This window comes from Cibotium barometz, chromosome 22 (genome assembly GCF_041138505.1).
Source record: "Cibotium barometz isolate CiBa-2024 chromosome 22, ASM4113850v1, whole genome shotgun sequence".
Taxonomy (NCBI): Eukaryota; Viridiplantae; Streptophyta; class Polypodiopsida; order Cyatheales; family Cibotiaceae; genus Cibotium; species Cibotium barometz.
This window is the reverse complement of record NC_141067.1, coordinates 1,006,971-1,033,687: the sequence shown is the minus strand read 5'-3', so window position 1 is coordinate 1,033,687 and position 26,717 is coordinate 1,006,971. Positions and strand designations below refer to the sequence as shown.

General features: G+C 44.2%; 1 protein-coding gene across 4 annotated transcripts in view; it reads right to left on the bottom strand.

Annotated features, from left to right (window-relative positions):
* Positions 1 to 365: 365 nt before the first annotated feature.
* The window catches only part of LOC147626142 (long-chain-fatty-acid--[acyl-carrier-protein] ligase AEE15, chloroplastic-like), a 130,546-nt gene continuing 104,194 nt past the window's right edge, over positions 366 to 26,717 (bottom strand). For 3 of the 4 annotated variants that reach the window (XM_086816249.1, XM_086816250.1, XM_086816248.1), the window contains 2 exons: positions 21,852 to 21,909; positions 366 to 651 (listed from right to left, as the gene is read on the bottom strand). In XM_086816249.1, the coding sequence (XP_086672375.1) occupies positions 556 to 651; positions 21,852 to 21,909 (154 nt within the window). In that variant the 3' untranslated portion in view covers positions 366 to 555. Of the gene's footprint in view, positions 652 to 21,851; positions 21,910 to 26,717 lie in introns of those variants that run through there. The other variant, XR_015268557.1, reaches the window with a different exon arrangement.

Sequence of the window (26,717 nt, the reverse complement as noted above, 5' to 3'; positions counted from 1 at the left end):
AGGTACACGCCACGTAGCACAAATTAGGGTTTTAGAGAACGCTCGACAGGGTTGCCTGCACACAGCAGCTTGACCTCACCTCCTCACACACACACACACACATTTTTTTGTAAACACACACACACACACACACACACACAGAGGGATGTACAACGCAGCACACACAAGGGCGAGTGAACACACTCAGCTGCACAGAGAAGACTCACGCTGTCGCTGGACAGATTCTTTCATGCGGTCGCTGGACAGGTTTGCTAACCAGTACGCAAGCTGCAGGCAGGCAGGAAGTACACACACACACACACTCTCTGCGTCTCTCTCCTAACAACTCTCCATCACTAACTTTTCACATTTGTCAAAAACACACATTAGCAATAATGTGTTTTTGTTGCATAGAGGAGAATTCTTACATGTTCCAAGCAATGCAACTTTTTTGTGAGATCATTACAGGGCCCCAAGTCCTTATTAGTGTGGAAGTGTATTTGGTAAAAGCATACAGGTGCATGATTATCATGCCTGCTGTGGATCAAAGTGCGCAAGCCTTTTTTTATTTGAAGCTTACAAATTGAAGAGATTTTCTATCTCGGACTGATATTTTGAAGTCACGACACTCCGGCGTACTTTCATTGTGGGAGTAAGCATTCCATTATCAACCTGCAAGAGGCAAGAAAATGATAATTTCACCCAACATGATCTGCCATGCTCTCCCACAACTATATTGGTGTGCAACTCATACTGATCATTGAAATCCTGCTAAGTCTTCTATGTAATCTGTCAAGATGCCCACTGCAAAGGACATAAGCTGGTGCTATAATACATAATGTTATGATAGTACACAAGATGAAACAGGACGCGGCATGATAGAGAGCAAACAACACACATCATTCCATGCATTTGAGATGCTAGGTATTGGATCCTTGACCCATCAGCAGCTCAATCCTTTTGAGGGCAGTTTGTTTGGTTGGCAGACGTGTGCTTACAATATGCACATCTTGAAAATACAATATACTCACATCAAGACATTTTCTACACATGGTCACACACCTAGTATGTTATTGGCTCCACACCTTTCCTGGCTATGCATGCAGATACACATGCATACACATCCATTCACTTGTTTGCTAGTGTAGATTGCATTTGATATAACCACACCTTGGATGCCAGTAACGTGAGTTCAGATGATGACATAATGGATCTGAGCATATTGGGATTTACCTCCACTCTCACTGGAAGAAAATTCACATTGGTTGTACATCGGTTTCAAGAATTCTAGGAATACACTAGGCCAAGTTCACCTCAATGATTATGTAAGTCAAATGTTTTGCATTATTTCTTAGAAAAAGCCTTTGCGAGCTGAAAGCAAGCAAGAGCAGATCATCTACTTCATCTTGATCATATCGATGCATGTGCTGTAGTAATCAATGTCTACATGCACTTGTTCTTGTTGTTGAGTTGTTGACATTGTAATTTCAGCTATATCATAATTCACACCTTGCATGCTCATTCCTCCTTACAGGTCCTCATTCCCTAGTTTCTAAGTTGGAATGAGATCCAAACACACTTCACGTCTTCTATCCTATCACACCGCATTGGTTTAGTGCAAGAAACACATAAAATTATCAGGTAATATGCACCAAATAAAAGATGATGTTGACCCTCTCAGAAGACAGCAAATGCTGTTCTATCTGCAGAATGTGCTATTCATGGCAAAAATAGATGATATATCAGCAAACAATTTCAACCTGCTCAAGGCAGTAGAAAGGAAGGAAAAGATCCTAATGCAACAACCATGTTCCCATCATTTCCATGTGGATGGAAGGTGGAGCCAAAGGATATGCACCAGCATGTCATTTCATTGAACATAAGACTTATACGAGCAAGCCATGTGTTATAGACGTCAATTAAATGTTTCCTGTGTTTGTGTTCATCTCCAGTGGCATCATCTTGAGAAGAATCAATACATATTGATGAAAATCTGGTATTTCTGCAGTCTCTCTGCTGTTTGCACTGGATTCCCCAACAAGTAGTATTCCTCCCTTGCAGGAAAATTTTATCATGTCTTTACACAAGGCATGAGAACGTATCCTGGTTCCAGTTCATACAGTTTTTTTGAGTATGTCGATATGTTGACATCTCAGGTGGCGGTGGGGTGTGTGTTTAGGGGGGAAGGATATCATTTGTCTATATGTACCTCTTGAGGGTACCTATGCAGCATAATATACCTCTTAAGGTGCCTATGTAGCTGAACTCACATGAAACTGGCATGTACATCTCTCCACACTTGAGAGCATCTTGCTTAGGTATGACTTGTTGAAGCATGGTCACCCATCATGAGCCTTTGATTCCCTACACTTAAATGTCTCATCTCTATAGGCCAAATGCCTAGTGTAACATCATACATGATGTCATCCAGTTCCAAGATTTGGTGAGCCTGTGTGTAGAAAACAGTACTCCAACACTTAAAAACTAACCCACTACAGACCAAGTGTGAAATCAAAATTTCATCGAACATGGAGAGTATTTCTTTGCTCTCACAGGCCTAGGCATCCCAATCTCGCCTACTGTGTTTGCTTCTCTCTTCTACATTTTGTGATTTCCTAAGCCCCTCCACAAGCTTTTGCAAATCTACATTTTGTTTTTGGAAGTAGTGGAGGCATCTCTTTACTTTTTCCTTCATATTTCTTCATGCATCTCGTATTTCTCTTACGTGTGTCTCGTCCATCTCATGCATCAAACATGTGCTTAGACCTTGGATTTCCTTTAATACATCCTGTCAGAGCCCCAATTAAGAGGTAATTTGCACACCTTCCTTCAACTTTCTCCTTCGTTAGTTCTGCCAATTTTACATCCTTGTCCTCGATGTTCTATGATGTTAGGTGTTCTACAATAATACAAGATTGACAATGATTGCAAAAGGTTGATATGACACTGAAGGAGTGCATGCAAAACGACCCAGATAATGACACACCACTTTAGATTGTCTTGAAGAAATCTTGGAGAAATTCCAAGAAATGTATAAATGACACTCAATAGACAAGTGCAAGAGAAATGTACGATGTAAAAAGAATATATACAGAGAGTAAGGAAAGAGCAAAGAGGATGCCTTGCTTCTATTGCATAACTTACAACAGGAAAACAATGACATGCAAAAGCTTGAGGAGCTTCTAAAACCATACGGATATGTAATGGTGGAGACAAAAAGGGAAGTAGGAAAAATAGATGCACCAGCCAAGAACGACTCCATCTACAAGGAAAGCTAATGTGGCCAGAAGTGGGCAACTTAGGTGGTGCCAGACACCATGAATGAGAATGGAAACCATGTAAGAAGGCTTTGCATCTCCTTAAGTACGAGTTTGTATGCTCACCGAAAATGCATGAAGGGCTTAACATTTTGAATATCCATTATCATGTTTTGGCACGCAAAGCCACTCTGCTTCCGATTTTTCTCGCACAGTAACAACCCTAGATGCTTATGATTGTAGTTCTCTGCTTTAATGTGAACAACACAGATGCACTTGGCAAATGGTAGCTAACTCACTAGGAACTTTTATTTGGCTATGTGGAGGGTAAGCTTTCTAGATGGCCTTATGTCCCTCGTCTCCTTGTAGTCTGGAAGCTTGTTCTACAATATATTTAGTGGTCGGGTAGATCTCCTAAGACTGAAAATACTTTGAGACAAGAAAGTATCTTCTGGAGCCGTGCATTCCCTGCTCCTTTGGCTCTCTATTCCCCTCGGCAAGCTTACTTTCTTTCTATAAAATGCATTTGAGTTTGCCAAGATGTTGAAGCTGAAGAAAATGTTATCCCCTTTCCTTGAGCTCAAAGCCATTGGCAGTTGGTTATGCACTACAGACCTTTATGGCCTATGCTATAGGAACAATTGCAGCCTTTTACTCCTCTTCTGCTTGTTCCGCATGGGGAAAGGACAAAGGATTATATTTTCCATAGGATAGATCTTGGACCTCTTTCCCTCACGTTTCGGTTGCTTTAATCTACAAGTTGATTATTCATGTGGCTTGGTTTGTCGATCTAGCTAATAAGATTTGGCTCCTCACTAAGACAACCCGTTGGTGGAAACAAAACCTAAAGAAAATCTGGCATAGTAAATTATCACTGAAATCAAGATTGTTTTTATGGTGATGCTTGTTGGGAGTGCTCCCAATTGGGAAATTTCTTAAAAAAAGACATAGTTGTTGCGAAACGCCCTTCTTGTCGCATAAAGGAAACAGTGATGTTTTGTTTGACAACAACTATCTAGATATGATCGATGATGTGGCTAGTTGACTTTGTTTTTTTAGTGCTTTTAACTTGTGTGAATACTCTTTAAGAAGTTTGCCACATTTTTGAGGACTTATTTCTTTGTATAGTGAGGCAATAGAACATAGCTTTTTACAAAAAAAAAAAGAGAGAGAATGAAAACCATGTACATATAGGAGCAAAGCTATCACTCGCAGTGACATGAACTCCTCAAGGGTTGATTAGGTTTACTATAGCAAGGTAGCTGAAGATCCAATAGATGTCATTGTCAATGACATGGATCTGGTTCTTTGGTCATCAACTGTGTCCAAATCAAGCTCTTATGATTGTCATTATTGTGACATTGAACTTGGTTCACAGGCTAGGACCCTATCAGGACTTCTTGTATGGAAGTATTATGTACACGCTTCATAAGAAGATTCTTTATGATAAATATTTTTCACATGATTTGTGTTGTGATGTGTTTGTTGCTTGGACATGCACATGAGAACATGAATCTTTTTGACATCTCGATATTACTGCATGTATAATTAGTTGGCGAGAACTTGTGAAGGCTTATGGGCACGTATCGAAGTGCGTTAATGTGAAAGCCTATTTACGAGTAAAAATATTAGTAAGTGTGCATTCTTGCTTTATTATGAGCAACAAGCCTATCTAAATGAGTTATTCACTCATAGGTGCATAGTTCTTGTAGGGGGATTGAGACCCAAGCAAGGCCTAGAACTTGAGCTCTAGCCGCACACCTCGGAGGGGTGGGCTACAATGATATGGGATGTCATGGCTAGGCGAGAAGCGAGGTGAGGGTGTGGTTGATGGCAAAAAGCGAGGTGAAGGTGGCCATGACTGTAGAAACGAGAGAGAGAGAAATGTTATGAAATGAAATGAAATGTTATATTAACGTCTTCAAAAGGCCATAATGACCTATGAGACCAAAAAGTTACATCATGGTGGATCTGATACAATGTCTGGATAAAAAAACCAGAAAATGAAAAATAAAGATGATACTACTGGCACCTAGAAAATGAAACTAGAACTAGAAGGTAAACAGAAACCCTTATAGGGCGTGAATATAGTGAGGGGGGGGGAGGGGGGGTACGCTATGGAGGTGAGTGGAGTACAGTGAGGGGATACAATATCATGTGGGACGGGGGGGGGGGGGGGGGGGGGGGGGGGGGGGGGGACACTATGGAGGTGCCTCCATCTCATAATATGTGCATCGGACGCTAGCGGATCTCCTCAATATCCTTTGTGGTTAGCACCCTGACTGGGTGACCCGCATGTCTCGCAAGAGAGAGAGAGAGAGAGAGAGAGAGAGAGAGAGAGAGAGAGAGCGTACTGTATATACAAAGAGAGTGAAAGAGTATGAAGCTTGAGATTTTGTATGGCTCAAAGATTTTGATTAATGTGTTGAAAACTTCAATGAGAAAAATGCTTTTATAGGCTTATACCCTTATCTTTTGACACATCACACACTAGGACAATGACACCTATGACGTCACTGCTTATCACATTCACACATAATATCTAGCTATAAAAGGTTGTTCACACACACAAACACAAACTACGAGTTGGTTCACACACAAAGCTGCGAATACCACCAACAAACCCCTTCGCAGAGATGGTGGTGAGACCCAACACGCAAAGAAAGTAGCTACCTTCTAACTCCAGCACATGCTGCAAGGGAGCAATCTAGCCATGCACACCTCCCATGCCAGGCTAATCCTCCAATTAGCAAGTGACCGAGCAGCAAGGCCAACTCTAATAAGGATTGTCATGGTAAAGGAACCATTTATGATATGATCAAGGCCCTTTTTACAAATATAAAAAACTAACGCGAGAAAACAAACAAGAGATTATTTAACATAGGTTTCGTGGGACATCCCGGCCAAAGAACCCTTATTAACTCAGCACACAAGAAAACTAGAATGCTAGTCCTCCTCATTCAAAGAGACCTAGGCTATTGCTGCAGTTATTTCTTCTTCAGTCGGCTCCTCACCTTCGGCAACAAGATCTGCAAGGTGCTTTTCTTGCTATTTTTCAAGCTTTTGAAAACAGTTTATTTTGTGGCCCATTCGTTTGCAGTACCTGCATTGGATCTTTTTATTTCTTTTCCATCTATGTGCTCTGGCAAAAGCCTTTTCGTGATGAAGGCTGCTCCTAGCTTCTTGTTCCTCTTTATTTTTTCAATATTTCTCAAGAAGCAAAGCCACTAGACTTTAAAAGTTTGTAGCTGCCACACGAAGCATTTCCAAAGTTTGCTCATACTTAGTGGCCCCTCACATGCTCTTAATGAGTTCAGCAACCTTGTCTTCACCTTTAGGCCCACATTTAAGACTAGCAAGTTGCTAGACTATTGACCCAAACTTGGCCAAATGATCACTTAACTCTTCATTTTCATTCATCTTAAGATCGAAAAAACCTTAGAGTTAGTGATTTTATTACCGAGGATACCTTGCATTTTCGCCCAGATTTACTTGGCTGTGGATTTGAAGTCTATCTTCATTTTGCTGGAAGGGCAGCCGGCGTCAACACCTTCAGGCCACCTTCAGGCCGGCCAAAGATGCTGCAGAAGAGGCTAGTGTGCACGCAGGAGCAGATGTCACTGACAAACTGTGTGACGATGGCCACAGGGACAAGTGCACTCGTGGTGACATAGGTACAGAAGGCTACGAAAGTGAAGCTCTCTTAGAGATTACGGCGAGATGAAGGTGCAAAATGATGATGGTGAGGGCAGGCGGCCATACGATGCCAGTTGTGGATGTGGACACAACAAAGGACACAGGTACTTTGCCCATGGGGAAGACCGCTCTGGACGTCGTGAATTTGGTCGCAAGGGGCTGCGGGAGTGAAGGTGGAAGTCATTTTAGGGGCAGCTCCCAGAAGGCGAAGCAGCAGTACTTGGCTGACAGGCAAGAGCAGCACATCGGGGTGAGCAGGTCCGCGGGCGATGGCGAGCAGATGAGCACTTTGACTGATGCAGCGGACTGATAGCAAGCAGTTGCAACCCTAGCTCTAACACCAATGATAGGTCATCGTGGATAGAAGGTGGCCATGACTATAGAGAACAGAGAAAGTACTATGTATACGAAGAGGACGAGAGAGTACAAAGCTTGAGAACACAGTACATTGCTGATGGGCAAGAGCCCTCTGGAAGTCATGAATTTGGTTGTAGGGGCTGCAAGAATGAAGGTGGAAGTCATTTCAGGGGCGGCTCCCAGAAGGCAAAGCAGCGGTGCTGGGCTGACGGGAAACAGCAGCACGTCGGGATGACCAGGTCGGCAAGCGATGGTAAGCAGATGAGCACTTTGACTGATGCAAGAGACTGATAGCGAGCAGTTGCGACCCTAGCACTAATACTAATGATAGGTCATTATGGATGGAAGATGGCCATGACTGTAGAAAAGAGAGAGAGAGTACTATGTATACGGAGAGGGTGAGATAGTTTTTGCATGACTCAAAAATTTTGATTGATGTGTTGAAAACTTCAATGAGTACAGTGCTTTGATAGACTTATGGCCTTATCTTTTGACACACATTGCAATGACACATGGCTAGACCCAATGGTTTGCCTACAGGCATCCTAAAGAGGGGGTTCCATATCAATGGCTGGCAGAGTCTCTCCTCATCAGAGGTCGGAAGCACCGAATGAGGGTTGGCTTGAGTTGACTCCAAGTCTCATCAAACTGAATGCAAATCGGTCCTCAAAAGAGGAGCTAAGGCCACGAGAGCAGGCCTTCGTGAAGTTCCACCTAAGGGTCCAGGGTCCACCAAGAGACCACGTGCTGGCCAAAATCTAAGCGTAGAGGAAAGCCTTCTAGGGCCACCCCTTGGATGAACGCCTCAAACAACTAGCTTGCCCACAAGGGCTATGCTCTGATTAGCTCGATGAATGATGCCCAATCCTCCACGATGTCGAGACTAGATAATAACCCTCTAGGCCTTGGTCCTCCCGAGGCGACTGTCTCTCTTTGCCCAAAGGAAATTCCTGATCAACCTCTGCCTCTGCACCTGTCCGAGGCATGCACAGGAAAACATTCAGTAGGAAGTAATGTACCACATGATGATGAGCACCTGGTTGGCCACCACCATGTGACCAGCGATGGATAGGTCAGACAGAGTGGCGTCACATGGAGGACAGGATCCGCATCCACTTGACGCGCCTTCGCCCCAGGACGGATTGTGATTATTCCCCATCTAAACCCACGCTCAAAATTATTCTTAGAAAGAGAAACTAAACGGCTTTCTACTGTCAGCCTAGACGCTCATTAAAGCAGTCCATCTGGACTAACCTAAATCCTCCTGCAAATAGAAAAAGAGTGCAAAAACCATAACGAATTAAAAAAATTGATAGTGATTGTAAGAATTTAGGGTGGATAGAAGTAGTGATTAGTCATGATGATTAAGCAATATAGAAACCATGATTATAAATAACACTAAATCAGAGCAACACACATGATAGCAAAGAGAGTGAACACAAAGAGTGAGGCAGCAATGATACACACCAAAACAGCTCAAAGCCAAAGCTCTAATACCATGTTGGAAAACACACTGTCAATGGGAAAGAAGAGAGAGAGAGAGAGAGAGAAACACTTGATTACATGAACACACACACTCTTGCACAAGAGAGAAAGATAGAGCACAAGGGAGCTTGCTTCAAGTTGATTGCACTTATGAATAATGTCACATGAGGGTCCTTTATATAGGCACCGGACCTAGCCTCAAAGTGAGTGCACAAAAGTGTATTCACACTAACCTTACCCTTAATTAAGAGACAGTTCACATGCCCATAAATATAACACTACACGTATGCCCCCTCAAGGAGGCTCACAAGTGGAGATGCACCGTAAACCTTGCATCCAACAGCCATGAGTATAGTCTCTTAAAGAACTTATAGTAGCCATGTAAAAACAGCGTAATGATGAAAAAGTGGTCTCTTCTCACTCATCTCTAGGAACCATCCTTATTTTGGTGAGGCATTATAGCAATTCTCCTTGATTAGATGCCACGGCCCACAAGTGGTTCAATCAAGGACTCTTACGAAATTGAAGGAGAGAAGGTAGAAATTGGGTAAGAGTTAAGACATTGAAGGAAGAAAAAGGGGAATGGAGAGAGGAGGAGAAGAGAAAAAGCAAGGGAGAAGAAGAGAATGAAGGAAGTAGCAGAAGATAGAAAAGGGAAGGAGGGAGGCAAGAGAAGAAGAGGGAAGGAAGGTGATGAGGAGGATATGGAAGAAAAACAAATATTAAAAATCCCATAAAAATAAAGGGGGGGGGGGGAAACAAAACCTGAAATTTCGAGGTTTTGAGGTTTCAAAAGCTAGAAATAGGTTTTTTTGTTACTATGATTCTATGCCACGTGCACCTTGGATGCAGGCCTTGGAGAGATCATCTTTTTGCAGGAGATAGCCCATAGCAGATTGTAGGGATTTCATAAGCACGAGAGGAGTCTGAGGAGGGCTCTTGCTTCTCTTCAACGACTTCAGGAGAGTTCCCCCACTAGCCCTTGGATTGAGAGTCAGCTTGTTGCTGCCCACACTAAGATCAGATCCATCAAGGAGAGGAGGGTGGAGTACATGTACCATGCTAGAGCTTCCTTCTGGACCTAGGCCAGCGATAGAGTCACGTGGGATTTCTTTGAGATAGTCGGCCCCCACAGGAGGAGAGATGGTATTCGTAGGTTGCATGGCCAGGATGGAGCTATTGTTTCTGATCCCCCCCCCATGTGAGAGCCATCGCCACGGATTTTTTCCGATCTCTCCTCACGAGTGTCCCATTATCCCCACAAATGATGGACGTGCGTGAGAGGGTCTGGCCGCACACGAGAGAGGTGGTTCCCCCTGCTCTTCGGTCCTTCTTATTGACTCCCTTCACTGCAGAGGAATTGGTGGAGATATTGATAGCTTCTAGTTTCTTTCTTTCTTCGACAGTGGGACCTCATGGAAGGCAGCCTTCGAGCTGCCTTCAATGAGATTATGATCACAAATGCCATGCGAGACACGCTTTCAGAGGGTTTGATACACTTGATTTCTAGGAACGGTGGTGATAGATTGGAGATCCGGCAGTGGAGACCCATCACCCTTCTTGGGACCGTCTACAAGATTTTGGCCAAGGCCATGAGCAAGAGACTTCAGCCTTTCCTCCCTGACTTGATCCATGACACTCAAAAAGGTTTTGTTCAAGATTGAAGCATTTTGGACATCATCTTCACCTTCTGGGAGTTGACAACTTCGGCCAGGATGCAGCAGGAGGACCTCATAGTGCTACTCCTAGACTTTGAGTGAGAAAGCTTATGACAGGGTTGATTGGAGCTTTTTGGAGGTCACGATGAGTTGGATGGGGTTACTTGTGGAGTGGATACATGGTGTTTCAGGACTTAACTCGCCTCTCCCAGTTAGATTTCCCCCTCTCCCACTCAGTCCGACAAGGTTGTCCTTTGGCACCATACCTTTTCTTATCTGTCGCCGAGGCCATGAACAATTTTCTCTCAGCTAAGGAGACCTTGCTCTAGGGATTGTCTCCCCCCCTCCGTACTCAAGACTCAGGAGAAGCTACTAGCCTACTGGACTCAAAGTTTCCAAATGATACAGCAGCTTACCCATTGGGAGATGTGGGGAATCTCCAGAGATTCGCTGAGGCAATTGAGATCTTTTGTCGCAGATTAACTGGCACAAGTCAAGTGGTTTTTGGGTAGGCTCAGCACCCGCCCGACTTGGCATCCAATTGAGGCTTTCCAGTGGATCCTGAGGGACACTCCAGTTCGCTATCTTGGATGTCAGATGGGAATCGTTATCTCTTCGAAGCAGTAGCTCGCGCCTCTTCTTCTAAGCATTCGGAAAAAGCTTTTGTACTGGAGTTCTACGAGGCTCTTCCTAGATGGTAGAGTGGTGGTGGCAAATCAGGTCCTTCTTGCCACCATGTGGTACATTACTTCTTGTTGGGCCTTCTTTCGAGCATGTATTAGTCAGGTATAGCAGTTCATCCGGAACTTCTTATGGGCCAGCAGTGATGAGAGGCCCAATGACGAGAGGCCCGCTAGGGCCAAGGTGGCATAGACAATGACCATTCAGCCGGCGACGTAGAGGTAGCCTAGGCATCATTGACCCTGCTATTCAGAGCTGCGGCCTACTAGGCAAGCTGACTGTTAAAGGACTACTCCTTGGTGGTGAGCCTTGGAAGGACTTCCTCTTGATCCAAATTTCATCCCGCACCTTAAGTCTAGGGAGCCCTTCGCCGCAGAGTACCAGATGGATCTTCATAGAGATGTGGGCCCGTGGATTCAGCCTTCCCTTTGAGGACAGATTTGCAGCCAATTTACTCCGAGCTTGGGATCACCTCAAGCCGGCCCATAGGCAGCTAGCTCCGGTTGCCTCAGAGGCGCGTCTTTGGTAGCCACTGATCTTGAATCCCTTGATCCACTTACCCACTGGCCACATGTTGGGGACCCGACCTCATGTATCATGAGGTACATTGAGCTTAGGACCTGCCAGGTCCCTTGGAGATTGGCTTGCACACAAGCAATTACCCCAATAAGTTCAGGAGAGAGGCTTTGTAGGGATCCGGGGTAGAGACAGAGTGAGCATTGATATCGACTCTGCTATTCCTTAGGAGTAGCTGACACCTATCCCAAATCCGACCCCCACTATGGCTAGGAGTGTTTACTAGGCATGTTACTCTTCTGGCAGTCCACGAAGAAGCGGATGAGGGCAGTGGTTTGCTCACTTTTTCTACTGGTCCCCATGGCAGATTAGAGAGATGCGAGTCCCCCTTGGAGGATTTCAATAGATAGACCTTACACCTGGTGATTGGATTTCAGTCACATGAGTGGCATATAAACCCCCCCGCCGACCAAGGTGGCTAGGGAGAGATTCTGGCAATGGTAAAACCCTAAAGATCTCTCTAAAGCATAATTGATCACATACAACTCTTTCTCCTGAACTTGGTACCTAGTTGTGCATCGTTGAGTTTCTTACTCTCAAAGGCCACAGGCTTCCCTTCCTGGAACGAAGCTGCGCCTATCCCAAAATCACTAGCAACAGTCTCAACGCATAATCCCTCCTAGGATCCGACAAGGCTAACACACGAACTTCTCGAACTGTATTTTTCAAAGTACCGAAAGTTCTTTGTAGCTTCTCATTCCACTCAATCGAAGAATTAGACTTCTTATTTTTATCCTTAAGAGGATTGTAAAAAGGCACTGTCAACTTCGAATAATCCTTGATAGATTTTTGAAGAAACACCATGAAACCTAAGAAAGATCTTAACTGCTTGACTGTATGCGGAACTGGCCATTCTAAACCTTTTGGATTTGATGCAAATCCATACTTAAGCCATCTCAAGAGATTTTATGACCCAAGTTTATCAATTCCTTCTTGAAGAAATCACACTTAGATAATTTACAATATAGTTTCTCCTTCCTGAGCTTTCCTAGAACCTCTTTAAGATGATCCTTATGCTCAGCTAAAGTTTTACTTTTACTGTATATTAAAATGTCATCTAAGAAAACTACAACCAATTTTTTTAAGAGATCCCAAAATAAATCATTCATCATCTATTAAAAAGTTACTAGTGCATTACTGAGACCAAAGAGTAACACTAAAAATTCGTAATGATCATAACGTGTCCTAAAAGTAATTTTAAGAACATCTTCCTTTGCAATACGGATCTGATGATAACCGGTTCTCAAATCAAGCTTTGTCAAATACTTAGCTTCTTGTACCTATCAATAAGATCATCTGATCTAAGCAATGGGTATTTATTTTTAATTAAGACCTTTGTAATCAATATACATCTGCCAGGTACCTTGATCTTTTTTCTTAACCGAGAAAATTGGTGCATCCCAACGAGACTTACTTGGTCTAATTTATATAAACCATCCTGAAGTATTCATCTACTTACTTGGCTACCTCATCTTTCTAAGTCTGGCTAAGTTGATACGGAGAAATACTAACAAATACTCCATCCGATGCTAGCTCAATTTTATGGTCCACCTCTCGTTTGGGAGGTAATCCGTGAGGTAACTCATCAAGAAATACATCCTGAAGTTCACTCTTAATGGAATTTAACACTTTACTTTTCCAAACATCTAAAGAAACAGTGTTGACATCAAAATGAACACATGACGACACTGAATCCGTAACTACTTGGAAAAGTTCATAGTTAAAAAGGTTTTCCATTAACTCAAACTCATTAATGAAAGTTTTCTTGGGTACAACAACGTTACCTTTAAGAGTAACAAGGTTTTCATTGTGACAAAAAGGCCTCAAATGTTTGACCCATTCAGCAAAAAAATCTTTATTTTTTCAATAAAACCATTCCATCCCTAAAATGATATCTACATGACCCAAGCTCATGACATGAAAATCAAGTCTTTCTGAGTACAACTGGATGTCTAGCGACAGCTTTCACACCTTCTTGTCCCAGAATCAGACTTGTCCTCCAACCGTCCTGACGTTGTACATGTGATCATTCTGAGTGGTTCCTAGCTTCATCCTCCGTACCACAATGTTGTCAATAAAATTGTGAGTACTAACGGGATCAAACAATATATGAACTTGATGTCCATTTATTGTTTCATAAATACGAAATAATTCATTTGGACTAAAAACGTCCTAATTGAAAGTACAATCTAGACATTGGCTTTCTTTAAGATGCGTAATATTGACTTCAAAAAATTTACCTTAAAGTTTTGTAATATACACACATTTCTTTGGTATAAACTTCTTTGGTCTCGCCTTTTGCTTAGCCACCGAAAGTGTTGCAGCTCCAATTCAAAGGACATAATTTCTTCATGTGTCCCTTTTCTTTACATTTGAAACATGTGAGATTATCCTTACTCACAAATTTCGGCTTCTTACTGGCGTTGTTGAAATTTTTTTATTTTGGTATAAAAACCATCTTCGCTTTTGTTCACTCTTTGAAAAAGAGAACGTGGATTTCTTTTCATTAGACCATGGTTTTAAAGTGTTGGCGCCGACTATTGTCTTATGAAAAACTTGAGCTACCTTTAAAACCATGGTCGGCATCCACGGCCTTCTCTCGTGTGCCACCTCTAGCTGCGCGACCTCTATGAGTATGAGAAACTTGACTATCAATCTCCTCTAGCTCCCTGTAGAGATCCACATATATGGTCTCCTCATTTGGATCTCACTCCTTGTGGACCACTGTCAACTTGAACTCGTTGACATTCACTTGCATTTATAAATTATTAGACTTTAGTCATGCATTTATAAATCATCATTAATGAGTTGAACTTTGAACTCTGGAGATCTCTACCTGTTTGGAGATCTCCATGTCATGCATCTTCTCCACCATGTGTATAGTAGCACGGCAATATACAAGCCCCCAGATAGACACATGCCCCAACATAGATTACCTAGACAGGCCCTAGAGTCATCAGAGCGAGTAGCAGCATCAAGGCGACACTCATGGTATACAGAGGTTTTACAATGGTTTTCACTACATGGGATGAGTATGGACAGGCTCTCTCCGTTTCATTATGATGAGGACCATCCGACCATGAGACTCCCGTGTGGAGATCCACCGATTGATATGTCACAATTTGATACAGCTATACACCCCACATACATGGATTGATCCTCCACAGCCTCTTCCTGTGAAGAGGCAGCACTACCACAATCATTTCTTCCAGCTCACAGAGGATGGGTTTGTGTAGAGACCGGGATACATGGATGTATATCTGTCTCATGCCATGCACACTACTATTGGGCAGCTTCAGGTATCTTCACACACTCTAGAGATAAGGCAAGGAGAGCTACAGGAGCCTCGAGGGAGACACGTATCTGCAGATTGTGCCACAAAGGTGGAGACAGAGGACCATTATGTTTGCTGTTGCCCAGTATACTATGAGATTCGGGGGAGATACCACTGTCTCTTCAGGGAGGGATTTGGTCCACTCAGCAGAGTTATGAAGTTTCATGATCAAAGATGCTTCGGAGGATTTTTGATAGAGTTACGACATCATAGAGAGCGGCTATTACAACAGCTCCCACAGGAGAGGGATACATCATCTTAGACACACATCACTACCTTCTTCCAGCCACTCAATGGTGGGACATCCTCCACAGCTCCTTCGGTCCAAACCCAGGTCACTCGCAGACGCACTATCTCTACATCTACTAGTAGAGGAGTGACATCAGCCCGAGCAAGAGAGCTATGATCTAGGAGATGCCTCGGTCCACCTGGCCCTTGCCCCCGAGGTCTCCACCAAACACAAATTGATGAGATCTTGAGGAGACATAGCAGAGAGAACAGACCCCAGATTGATCTAGCACAAAATCACAGATTGGGAGATATCTTGCCCCTAACCCGATGTATAACATCCTACACCCTGTCATTGGCACCGGTTGGAGCTAGTTGCTTTATTGGATGTATTTACCCCCCCTCCCTCCCACCCACCCCACAGTAGTTAACCAGAGCCCTGTATGTGATTTATCTCCACATTATCGAGTATTTTGTACTTTTTTTTCTTTTGTATCCATTTGATGTCCATTGAGACATGATGATGATGTACACAGGTTTTGTCTCATAGGCCGTTTTTTTGGCTTTTAGAAGACGATAATAAAATCTTTCTTTCTTTCTATCTGCATGGTGTTGAGACGGTTTCATATCTTTGTGTGTATGAGTGAGTAGAAACTCGAGTTTCTCTCACATGCCCCCGAAGAGCAATCCTATGAAAAATAAGAGTTAGAAATTAGAATGTAAGAACTAGTTAGTAGTTACAACTCTAGAGTATATACTATAAAGCTGGATTGAAGACATACCTCTTGGTGGTATGGGACACCAAGGATAGGTATGTAGTTTCTTCATTACTATGATGTGTGCACCCTTGGGCTCGGGGGTGGTCGAGTGGATGAGTATATGTCTGGATTATGTGAGTTTATGCATAGTGATTAGCTAAAGAGATCTTAGGGTTTTAACAAGCAGCTATGGATATGGGAGAGCCGATCTCTCAAATGTCTCCAGCGGGACCCGAGAGCGTGGACTTGACATGATCCGGCTGATCGAAACGAGACTGTGAATGCCCCTGTTTTTTGCATATATAGCGCGGATTCAAATGCCAAAGATTGATGGCACCCTAGCAGCAACAGCACATTGGTAGTCACAGGGCCTCTCCCAACGTTTCCTCTCAAATTTTTGGAAGAGGCTCTATGATAGTTTTTGGCCCCAAAAGATCACCCCCTTTCTTTGGCTGATTGCACACAGAAGCTTGGCGGTTGGCACACGGTTGGCCATTGGAGGTCGACCAGCAGCTTGCACAAGGTGCACCCACCCTCACGAATCTCAATGACATTGTTTTTGAGATTGTCCGAAGGCTCAGCAGGTTTGGCAGTGTATTCTCTACCCTGTACATGAGGCGAGGTTGTACCTAGCCCTGCATGGTTGTATTTAGCCCATCATGGTGGTTTTTTCATTAACTAATAGAAGGATCTATTTCCCGGGAAAAAAAATGGTGGTCCCGTTTCACCAAATTGACCAAAAAGTTAAACCTCCCAAATTTGGGCGTGTGAACAGGTGTTTATTAGCTGATTTTACTGATTTTGGAAACTAGGAGATCTAAGAACATCCCACGAGAGGAGTGGATATGCAGATTATATGCACCATAGGGGGAGTAAAGGACGAGCCCAAATACCCAGCAGATACACGGGAGATTTCATTGCCTCTTCAGGGAGGGCCTTCAAGCCAATAGCACGCGTAATGCAGTATGAGGACCAATGATGTCTCGGCATATACGTGATACATCTCAGTATTGAGATGACATGCAAAGATACAAGGCCAGCCCATACAAGACGCTACCCAAAGATCCATCACTGATTTCTTCACGGCACGAGCATCCACATCAGTTACCATGCCGACGCTGCCACATCGACATCAGCTCATACCATCCGCACACACGGGCCATATGCACGTCCCAGGGGAGTCCAAAGTGAGCAAGCCTATTCCATCCTCGTGCTAGACGCCCCCGACCCAAAGCACCGAGCATCTCCACCACACAAAGACAGATCCATGAGATTCTCCAACATGACATGCCCTCGCCATGGCCACCCACATCTGCCATCGGGAGGCTTATAGAGTCAGTTTTCAGTTTTCACATTCTTTTTTAATCTTTCCATGGCATTGTATACCCATGGTACCATTGCACTATTCATAGTCTCATAGGCCCTTCGAGCCTTTTGTAGATGTTAATATATCTTTTTTCTTCTTCCACTATTCAAAGTCTCGTAGGCCCTTCGAGTCTTTTGTAGATGTTAATTTATCTTTCTTCTTCTTCTTCGTCTTCGTCTTCTTCCTCCTCCTCCTCCTCCTTCTCTCTCTCTCTCTCTCTCTCTCTCTCTCTCTCTCTCTCTCTCTCTCTCTCTCTCTCTCTCTTCGTCTTTTGTAGAAGTTAGGCCCGAGATCAGGGCAGCCCGAGAGAAAGGGAAAGTGGCCTTCTATAGAGATGGTAGAGTGGTGATTATGGAGAGGCGCTCTTCATGACGGCCCGAGACCTATGGGACTACGCTCAAAGTTGCTACTTGGAATTGTAATGGATCTCTACGCCTTGATGAATGGGCTTTTGAGGATAGTTTCACTGGGAAGGACATCATCTTCTACTGTGAGACGCATCAGGCTCCTGGACAGTCCATGCCACATGTTAGTGGATACTGATGGCAGACAGCTTGTAGACAGGAGACTCGTTTCAGAGCATAGAGGACCGGGCTCAGGAGGAGTGGCAGTATTGTTTACAGAGGAGCTGCAACCACTGATACATATAGTCCACAGAGATGAGCAGGCTAGGTACATGTGGGTTAGACTAAGGGCAGAGACGGGCAGATATCTCTACATTGCTATATGCTATTTTGCTCCTAGTACATCAGTGTATGCATCACCTAGCGGGCAATCTCCCTTTTCTATTTTGGATGATGACATTTGGGAGTTCTCCAGGGGTGATGACATCACTCTCCTGGAGGACTTCAATGCCAAGACCGCCGCCCATAACCAGACAGTATATTATGATACCTCAGAGGAGATGTTGAGGGAGCTTGATGTTAGGGATATGGCCCTATCTAGACTCTCACAGGATGAGGAACATACTGTGTATGGGCGACTGCACATGGATTGGCCATCCTGAATGGCCTACAGAGATTCCCGACAGCAGGCGGTTTCACTAGCTTTCCACATCGGTGCTAGTACAGTGGACTATGTTATGGCTCAGCCCAGTCTCATTCCCTCTTTTCAGAATTTTATGGTAGGCACTAGGCCGGTTGGAGTAGGAGTGGATCATGCTATCTTGTCCTCACTCTCACATTTCAGTTCAGCACCGCTCCATTGGGACAGGTCTCCACACATACTTGTTATACCTTTACGAGGGAGACTGACACCGTACCGTGTACACGGATGAGATATACAGACGCTTATGTGCCAAGGAGCCGGGACAGCCATTAGATGAGTTCACTCAGATATTGATAGAGTTGCTTCATGCTGCAGCATCAGAGGCATATCCCCATAGTCAGTCTACACGGAGACGATCTCGGAACATGCCCCAGAGCAACTGGTATGACGAGGAGTGCAGAGAGATGAGGATTAGATTACAGAGAGAGGTGCTCATGGGTGTTACCACTCACAAACAGTCACGGATTACCTTCCGGCACCTAGTGCAACGGAAGAAGAGGACTTATCTCGCTCAGTTAGAGAAGGATTTGTATTAGTTACTTATGAGTCAGGACTCAGGCAAGGCATGGAGACTATTCCATGAGCATTCACCATCACCAGCCATTACCTCCACAGAGATTTGGGGTGAGTATGCAGCATCCCTATACACAGCACCAGGACAGCCGCCCCTGCCAGACCCATCGGAGCCATGCCCAGAGACATGTGCTTTCTTTACTGCTGAGATGGTAAGGAAAGCTATGCTCGCTTAGCCCTGGAGTCTTAACGACAGTTGGCATCACAGGGAGACGGATCATGTTGGTATGCACAGATGACTATTATGAGATACAAGGCCGTTTTCACTGCCTGTTCAGAGAGGGTTTCGGACCACTTTCTAGAGTCATGAGATACCAGGATTATATATGCCTCGGATTATACTTGCTGGAGCTGCGTAGACATAGAGAGGGTTTCTTGAGAGGGAGGGGATCAGAGAGGGAGAGACACCTACAGAGGCAAATTACAGACTTCTTTCGACCAGAGATTGAGCAGTCAGGCCAGCAGGCATTGCAGCTAGCCGCAGAGTATAGCCGCACCAGAGGTACACTGATTGATCGAGCTATAGAGCTAGGGCGGTCCAGGCGCCCCAAGATGAGAGGCCCATCCCAACACCGACGGAGACTACAACAGAGGATCAGGACCATAATAGCACGGCATGGGAGACGTCCAGTCAGAGTACTCACCATGGAGGACATCGAGGATATCCGCCATCGACCGATGAGAGACATCTTTGGATAGCGATGTATACGATGCTTACCTTTGTTGCTGGAGTTTTCCTTCCCAGATGTTATCCATTAGGAGCTCCTAGTACCTTACTTTTCCTCATAGTTGTTGTTTCAGTTTCAGTTAGTTGTTTAGTTGTTTTAGCTTTTCTTACACAGACATTGTCTCAGATCCACCAATTGTTGTAACCTTTTTGGTCTCATAGGTCATTTTGGCCTTTTGAGGAGGACGTTAATATATCATTTCATTTCTCTCTCTTCGTCTTGTACACAAGATCGTCTGTTGATCACATGTACTGTAAGATGTTTTTCATTTTACTTTTTCTTTCAGTTTTCCATGGCTCAGCATCTCCATGGTACCATTGTATTACTTTTGGTCTCATAGGCCCTTGGGGTCTTCCGTAGACCTTAATATAACTTTCTTTCTTTCTTTCTCTCTCTCTCTCTCAGGCTGGTAGTATTGTAAAAGACCTTAACAGCTTCAGGAACCCTAATCAGCTGCAGAAACCCTAATGATTGTTTCAAATGAAAAATTTTATTCCTCGTACATGAAAAATTACGTATAGGAGCAAAACATCAAAAGGGTATGGTGCATTCATGGAGAATTTCCGTATGTGGTTAAGTTCAAAGATGCAACAGCCGACGAGTAATACTCAAAAAAGGACAATGGAAACAGTGGCAGAGCCCTGGATATACCCTTCACACCATTGATATGTAAAGATCTCTTCATTCCTTGCCACAGAGAAGATGTCCAAGGGTGGATGGCTTTACTCCTGTTCTATTTTTAACCATTTTGTCTTCTTTTGGTTTGCATATCTCAAGAGCTTGGGGGAGGAAAATTGGGACATAGGAAAGATGGCTTCTACGCTCTTAGACAACCTTTTCATCTCATTTCTAAAGGGCAGGAGAGGAGATTTGGGTTAAACTAAGGAAGCCCATCACCTTGCCTTGGTGGACCACCTACAAAATTCTAAGCCAAGGCAATTCAATTGAAAGTTGAGGTTTCAAACATTTCATTCAGGATCTGTACCATAGTTGCACGAAACAGAAATCGAAATGGATTAAAAAATGCATGATGGACATGCAACAGAAATGGCTTGAAACTAGGAAACAAAACGGGTACAAAACGTTGTCTTTAATATAATATTGCATTTATACAGCATAGTTAAAACTACAAAATTAAAACACAAATGAGGGAAAAAGTTAAGAGAATTAGAGGAGAAACTTGGGTGGATCATAATTTGGAGGATGGCAAGCAGACTTCAAAAAAAAAAACAAGGCAAAAATTGTCGGGGAAATCTTGAGAGCAGATTACAAAATGGGAAACAGAAACGGCAACGGCAACTCAAGAGATACAGCGTTTCAACATTAATGGCTAGGAAACGGCCGTCAATTCTCTAATACATGATACCCAAAGTGGTTTTATGCAGGGGAGGAGAATTTTTTATAATGTCTTTTCTTTTGAAAGGCTGTGGAATGGGGTAAGAAAAGTAGCCCCCTAGCCACTTTAAGAAGGAATATGATTGAATAGATTGAGATTACTTGGAAGGCACTCTTGGGCACCTTGGATTCTCCAAGGGCTGGATGTAAATCACCACAATGATGCCTCTTCAGTACTGCTATTGTTATCTATGTTATTTTTTGCCCACATCTATCCAGCCAACTCTTTATTTCTTCAAACAACTTGAAAAAAAAAAAAAAGCAGTCTACGTAGAACAGTCCATGTGGCATCATTGAGGTAGGGTTTATCACTTGGGAAGCAAGAGAAAAGTAAAGAAGGGTACAGGATATGTCCTACGACTGCCCAAGATAGTCATACACCTAGCCTGTGAAAGAATGGCTAATACAAACTAAGGGGGTTGGAGGTATTAAAGGGCATGGTTGATCAAAGAAGCCAAGGGAACCATTGAATTGCTGGCTTAAGGAAACATCCTCGGAGCTAATAGACTAAATTGTCATTGGTTTTGGCAAGTGGCATAGGAGCTGAAGACATAACCGGGGTCAATCCATTGAGTAGGCTTGAGAAAGACTATAGAGGCTACTGGTATGGGCTTATGCCTGTATAGGGAAAGAGTACCAAAAATATAACTTTGAACCATTCACATATACCCACATCAGCACTATAATCAACAAGATGGGTTGCGCATACACTTTAAGTAAAGATCATGCTTACTGTAAAAAGCTCATTAAGCAAGAGAAATGGACCGATCATCGCTGGGCAATCCAGAGTGCTGCACACATAATGGCACGTAATGAAAAGAAAACTTTCAAATGATTAACTTATTTGTTTGCACCAAAAACATGAATGAGGCATGCAATTGCTTGAATAAGCAGCTTTTAGCATTCTACACAAAAGATGTGCGGTCCTGCCATATAAACAATTAGTAATGTCCTCACATTCCGAACATCAACCCACCCCCCCCCCCCCCACTCCCCCGGCCGCCTTTCTCCCTCTTCATCTTTCTTAAAAGAAGATTGTGTAGTTCTATGGAAATCCAAAGTGTCCTTCAAACAAGTCTACGTTAAGCATCATTAAGATGTCTGTCTCATTGTCTCTTGATAATGGAAATCTGTTAAAAACATGAGCAATCAACCATCCAAACTTTTCTATGATTCTTTTTTCCTACCCAACGAAAGCCCCTATTAGTTGAACAAAGGTGTACGTTCAATGCAGACTGCAACCCTCAAAAAAGGCGCAAGTTACAAGAAGAATCCTCGTGTGAGGTCAAAGAATATATGAAAAGGGGAGCTCCCTCTGTGCCAAGCTGCTCTCGGCATGAGGCTACATTGAAAGGGCATAGCCACACTTGGGGCCTATATTGCCAAACGAGTACGCAGTCACCTCGAGTGAAAAAGACGGTCATGGTAGTGATATCTGAGCTCATCTAGGACCAGGCCAGGGCACTTTTTCCTCTTTAGGTGTGAACAGCCTCTTATGGTTGTACTTATCTTTTGTACTTGGTACACATTTAATTATTGAGCAATCTACATCGAGATGTGTGCTCTTTTCCCCTCACGCTTCTCTGCATCTCCACGACCCTGCCTGTGTGCATTGTTGCTCATGCTCCTCCATCCCCAACCCCAACATTTTGTATCAAAGCTGTCAAGCTTCCAGCTCCACCTCTGTTTCCAGCATGCTGTACCCTCGGGGAACCCTACCCTGCCGGCCGTCTCAAGCAGCCTGCTGTGCGTGCTCATCACTGTACTCGGGGGCCCTGCCATCCGCAACTCGCTAACCCTGACCGAGCTATGGTACACCCGGATATCTGCCAGCAGCACCACCTGCTCTGCTCTTCCCCGCACTCGGGGGGTCGGGGGGGGGGGGGGGGGGGGGGGGGCATTGGGGGGCCAACCGCGGTGCTCTGCCAGCACTGACCGAGAAGAGCCCATGGGGCCTTACCCAGGGAACCCTACTTTTTGGCCCCCTTCACAGCAGTTGCACCTGAACCTCTCTTCGTGCCCAACCTTCGGCACTCTCCCTCCTGTACCCTCTCTTCATCGTCCATCTTTTGCATCGACATTATCTCCTGCACCCCTCATCTCTGCTACTTCTTCATCAGACTCGCTTAGACATTTTCTATCAGATTGTTTTCTCTGCTACCTACACTGTTATTTTCAGTACAGTTACAAGTGAGCTACTCGCAACCTAAAGTGTTACGTACCTAGCACTAACCCTTGGGATTAGGGACTAATCCAAGAGGGTTAGCAGAGCTCCCGAGATTAGGGAAATCAAGTGGATTCACGCCGGGAGGCCTTCATGAGAATCTGGCATCATGGTGCCTTTCTTACTGATAGTGGTGGCACTATAGACCTCCTATGTGGTTGTTTCACCCTCCACCCATTGTATGAGATAGCTTTGTCCTCCCCGAGTGGCTAGCCTGAGGAGAAGAGCATCCTCCCCATTCATGTATCTTGACACCCACTCCCCATTTGGGGACGAGTTTGTATTTAACCATTATGGTTGTTTTCTCAATAACTAATAGAAGGATTTTTTTCCCAAGAAAAAAAAAGTATGATTACAATACAATCATTGTTGTACTATGCAACATCTCTCTCTCTCTCTCTCTCTCTCTCTCTCTCTCTCTCTCTCTCTCTCTCGTGCCTCTCCTTTGGGATCTTCGTTAAGCAGGATTTCTATATATTTTTTTTAAGGATTTGCAAAAAAAAAAAATGGGGGGGGAGGGGGCGGGGGAACTATATCGTACAATATCGAACCGTACGGTATGAATGGGTTTGTACCGGTACGAGAAACAACTATGGCTGTATTGCTTGCATCGGTAATGACCTCGAAAGGTTCATCCCAAGATGCTAACTTTAATATAGGCGCTTCTGAGGTGGCTTTCTGGAGTGCACGGAATGCATCAAGTGCCTTGCCTATAACTGAGACTTTTTGCTTGCGAGTCTTTACCCCCTTGAGCAAGTCGGTAAGAGGTGCTGCAAGGTTGGAAAACTGATGGACATGGGTACTATAGGCCTGGCAAAGACCTATGAAAAAACGGATTTCTTGGGCGGTCTTAGGAATGTCCCAATCTAAGATTTTATGAACCTTTGACGGATCCAGTCTAATCCCATCAGAACCGATGATATAGCCCAAGTATTGACCTTCCTTAACACCAAAGAGAGACTTTTTGGCATTTATGTAGAGCCATTCTCTCGCAAAAGTTGCAAGACTTTCTCCACATCTTTCTCATGCTGCTCCGTAGTAGCTGAGAAGACTAGTATGTCATCAAGGAATATGAAAACACACTTCCCAATGAGGACTCCGAAAATCCTGGACATCAGTTTGTTGAAGGTAGCGGGTGCATTTGTAAGCCCACAAGGTATGACTACGAGCTCATAGTGACCATGCTCTGTCCGGAAAGCTGTTTTTGGAATGTCAGCTTAAAAAATGCGGACCTGATGGTAAGCACTCTTGAGGTCGATCTTAGTGAAAAATTTAGCACCGTCTAAACGCTCCAAAATGTACTCAATCCTTGGCATAGGAAACTTATTCTTAATGGTGAGTTTATTTAATGCCTTGTAGTCTTCACAAAGGCGTGTACACTTGTCCTTCTTTTGGACAAATAGGATGGGTGTAGCAAACGGTGAGGAAGAAGGCCGAATGAATCCGGCTCAGAGGAGCTCAGATAACTGTTTTTCTAACTCGCCCTCTAAAGTCTTGGAAAGACGATAGGGAAACCTCCTAGGAGGATCCGATCTAGGGATCAAATCAATGTGATGGTCCGCGAGAGGGTGGGAGATTGGGAGGGAGATCAACCCTGAGCATAATGTCTTGATGTCTGGACAGGAGGTCTGCTAACTAAGGGACTGAAGATGAGATGGATGCTACCAATGAGGTAGAGTGTTTGAGCACGAACATAAAGTAGTGCTCCTTTTGCTCCCTTGCGGATAGCTCGTCGGGCCTGGAGATGCGAAATCAATGGGATACCAAGAATGCTTCTATCCCCATGAATCATGACAGGCTCGGGAAAACCTTTACAGATAGTAAAAGTGTCCTGTCCCTAATCGGGAATAGGCTCATATTGACGGAACCACTGAATTCCTAAGATCATGTCACACCCCAACTGAAGCGAGACAATGAAATCTCGTTGGAATGAGGCCTTCTGAATGTCAAAGGCAAATTGCTGTGCCTTCTGAGAAATGTGGGTGCGGAGACCAGGTGTGAATCCGTCCACGTCCAGATGATATGGGACTAATATGCAGCTCATTTTGTTAACCAACTTGGGAGAGATGGCGTCCTCAAAACTGCCCATATCGAAAGGGACTACAAACTGTCAGCCCTTGGCAGAGCCATAAGCTTGGATGAGGCTTTTCTGTGCAGCATCGCTCTCACCCTCCTGCATAGCATCAAATACCACGGATGGCATAGGAGGCATAGAAGGTAAAAGTTGAACCACATTGGTGGTAGTAGGCGGGGCTAGAGGACCTGGGAAGGCTGTGGCAACTGTGGCAGAAGGGGCTTTTGTGCTTGTTCCGCTTGCCATTTGTAGCAATCCTTCTTACCATGCCCTATGATGTGACAAAAAAAACATTTGTTTTTTGATTGATACTTCCTTTGCTCCTATGGAGCTTCGATAACCTCCAGTAATGCCTGCTTTAGCCTTCTCATCGCGGGTTTTCTTAGGCTTAGATTCTTTATCTTTCGTACCCCCTGAACTGGAGCTATTACTGTCGTCCTTCTTAGCATCTTTACAAGATGCATTACCTTTCCTTGGTGCAGCGGATCGCTGCTACTGGGGTTTGGTACTGGACTGAGATGACTGCTTCGGCTTACCTCCGTTCATCTTCATTTCTTCATTTTGAGCTAGAGTCAAAGCCCGGTCATACGTACTGGGTTCAAAGTTACGAACTGTGAACCGAATGTTAGGATCCAATCCACGAATGAATTGCTCCATCTTGGCTTGCGCAGATAGCCCTAACTGTTGTGCTAAAGTAATAACCTTGCCGGAAAACTGAAGCACTGGGGATCCATTTTGTCTAAGTCCATAGAACTCATCGGTCAGACCGGTCATGTATTGGGACGGAAGGAATCTAGTCTTCAGGTCATGGACAAAGGTATCCCAGCTAAAAGCTATGACACCTTTGGTCTGGTCTGTATAAAGATTAGACCAATGCTGCCACCAAGTGACTGCCTCACCTGTGAGATGGAGAGCCGCTACGTGGACTCTTATCTTGAGGATTTGTGATCCTAGCTAATGGAAAATGAGCAGTAAATTGATGAATGAACCGATTAACTGCGGACTACTCTAGTAGGGTTAGGGGAGCCCTAGGATTAGGGAAAGCATGCGGACTGAGGTGGCTAGGGTGGTTCATATTAAATAAATCCAAGGTTACTGGCTATTTTTGACTGGACTGTAATTTACAGCAACAATAATCACTCTGTAAGTGAGCCTTGGGCTTATTATTGATACATTGTGGTCTAGACCTGGACCAAGAGGCTAACTCTTGCCACGGGCATGGTGGATCACGGATGGTTTGGCCAAGGGCTCCTATAGGCAAACACTAGTGGTATGAGAGGCTAGGATCTACACCATGTCAA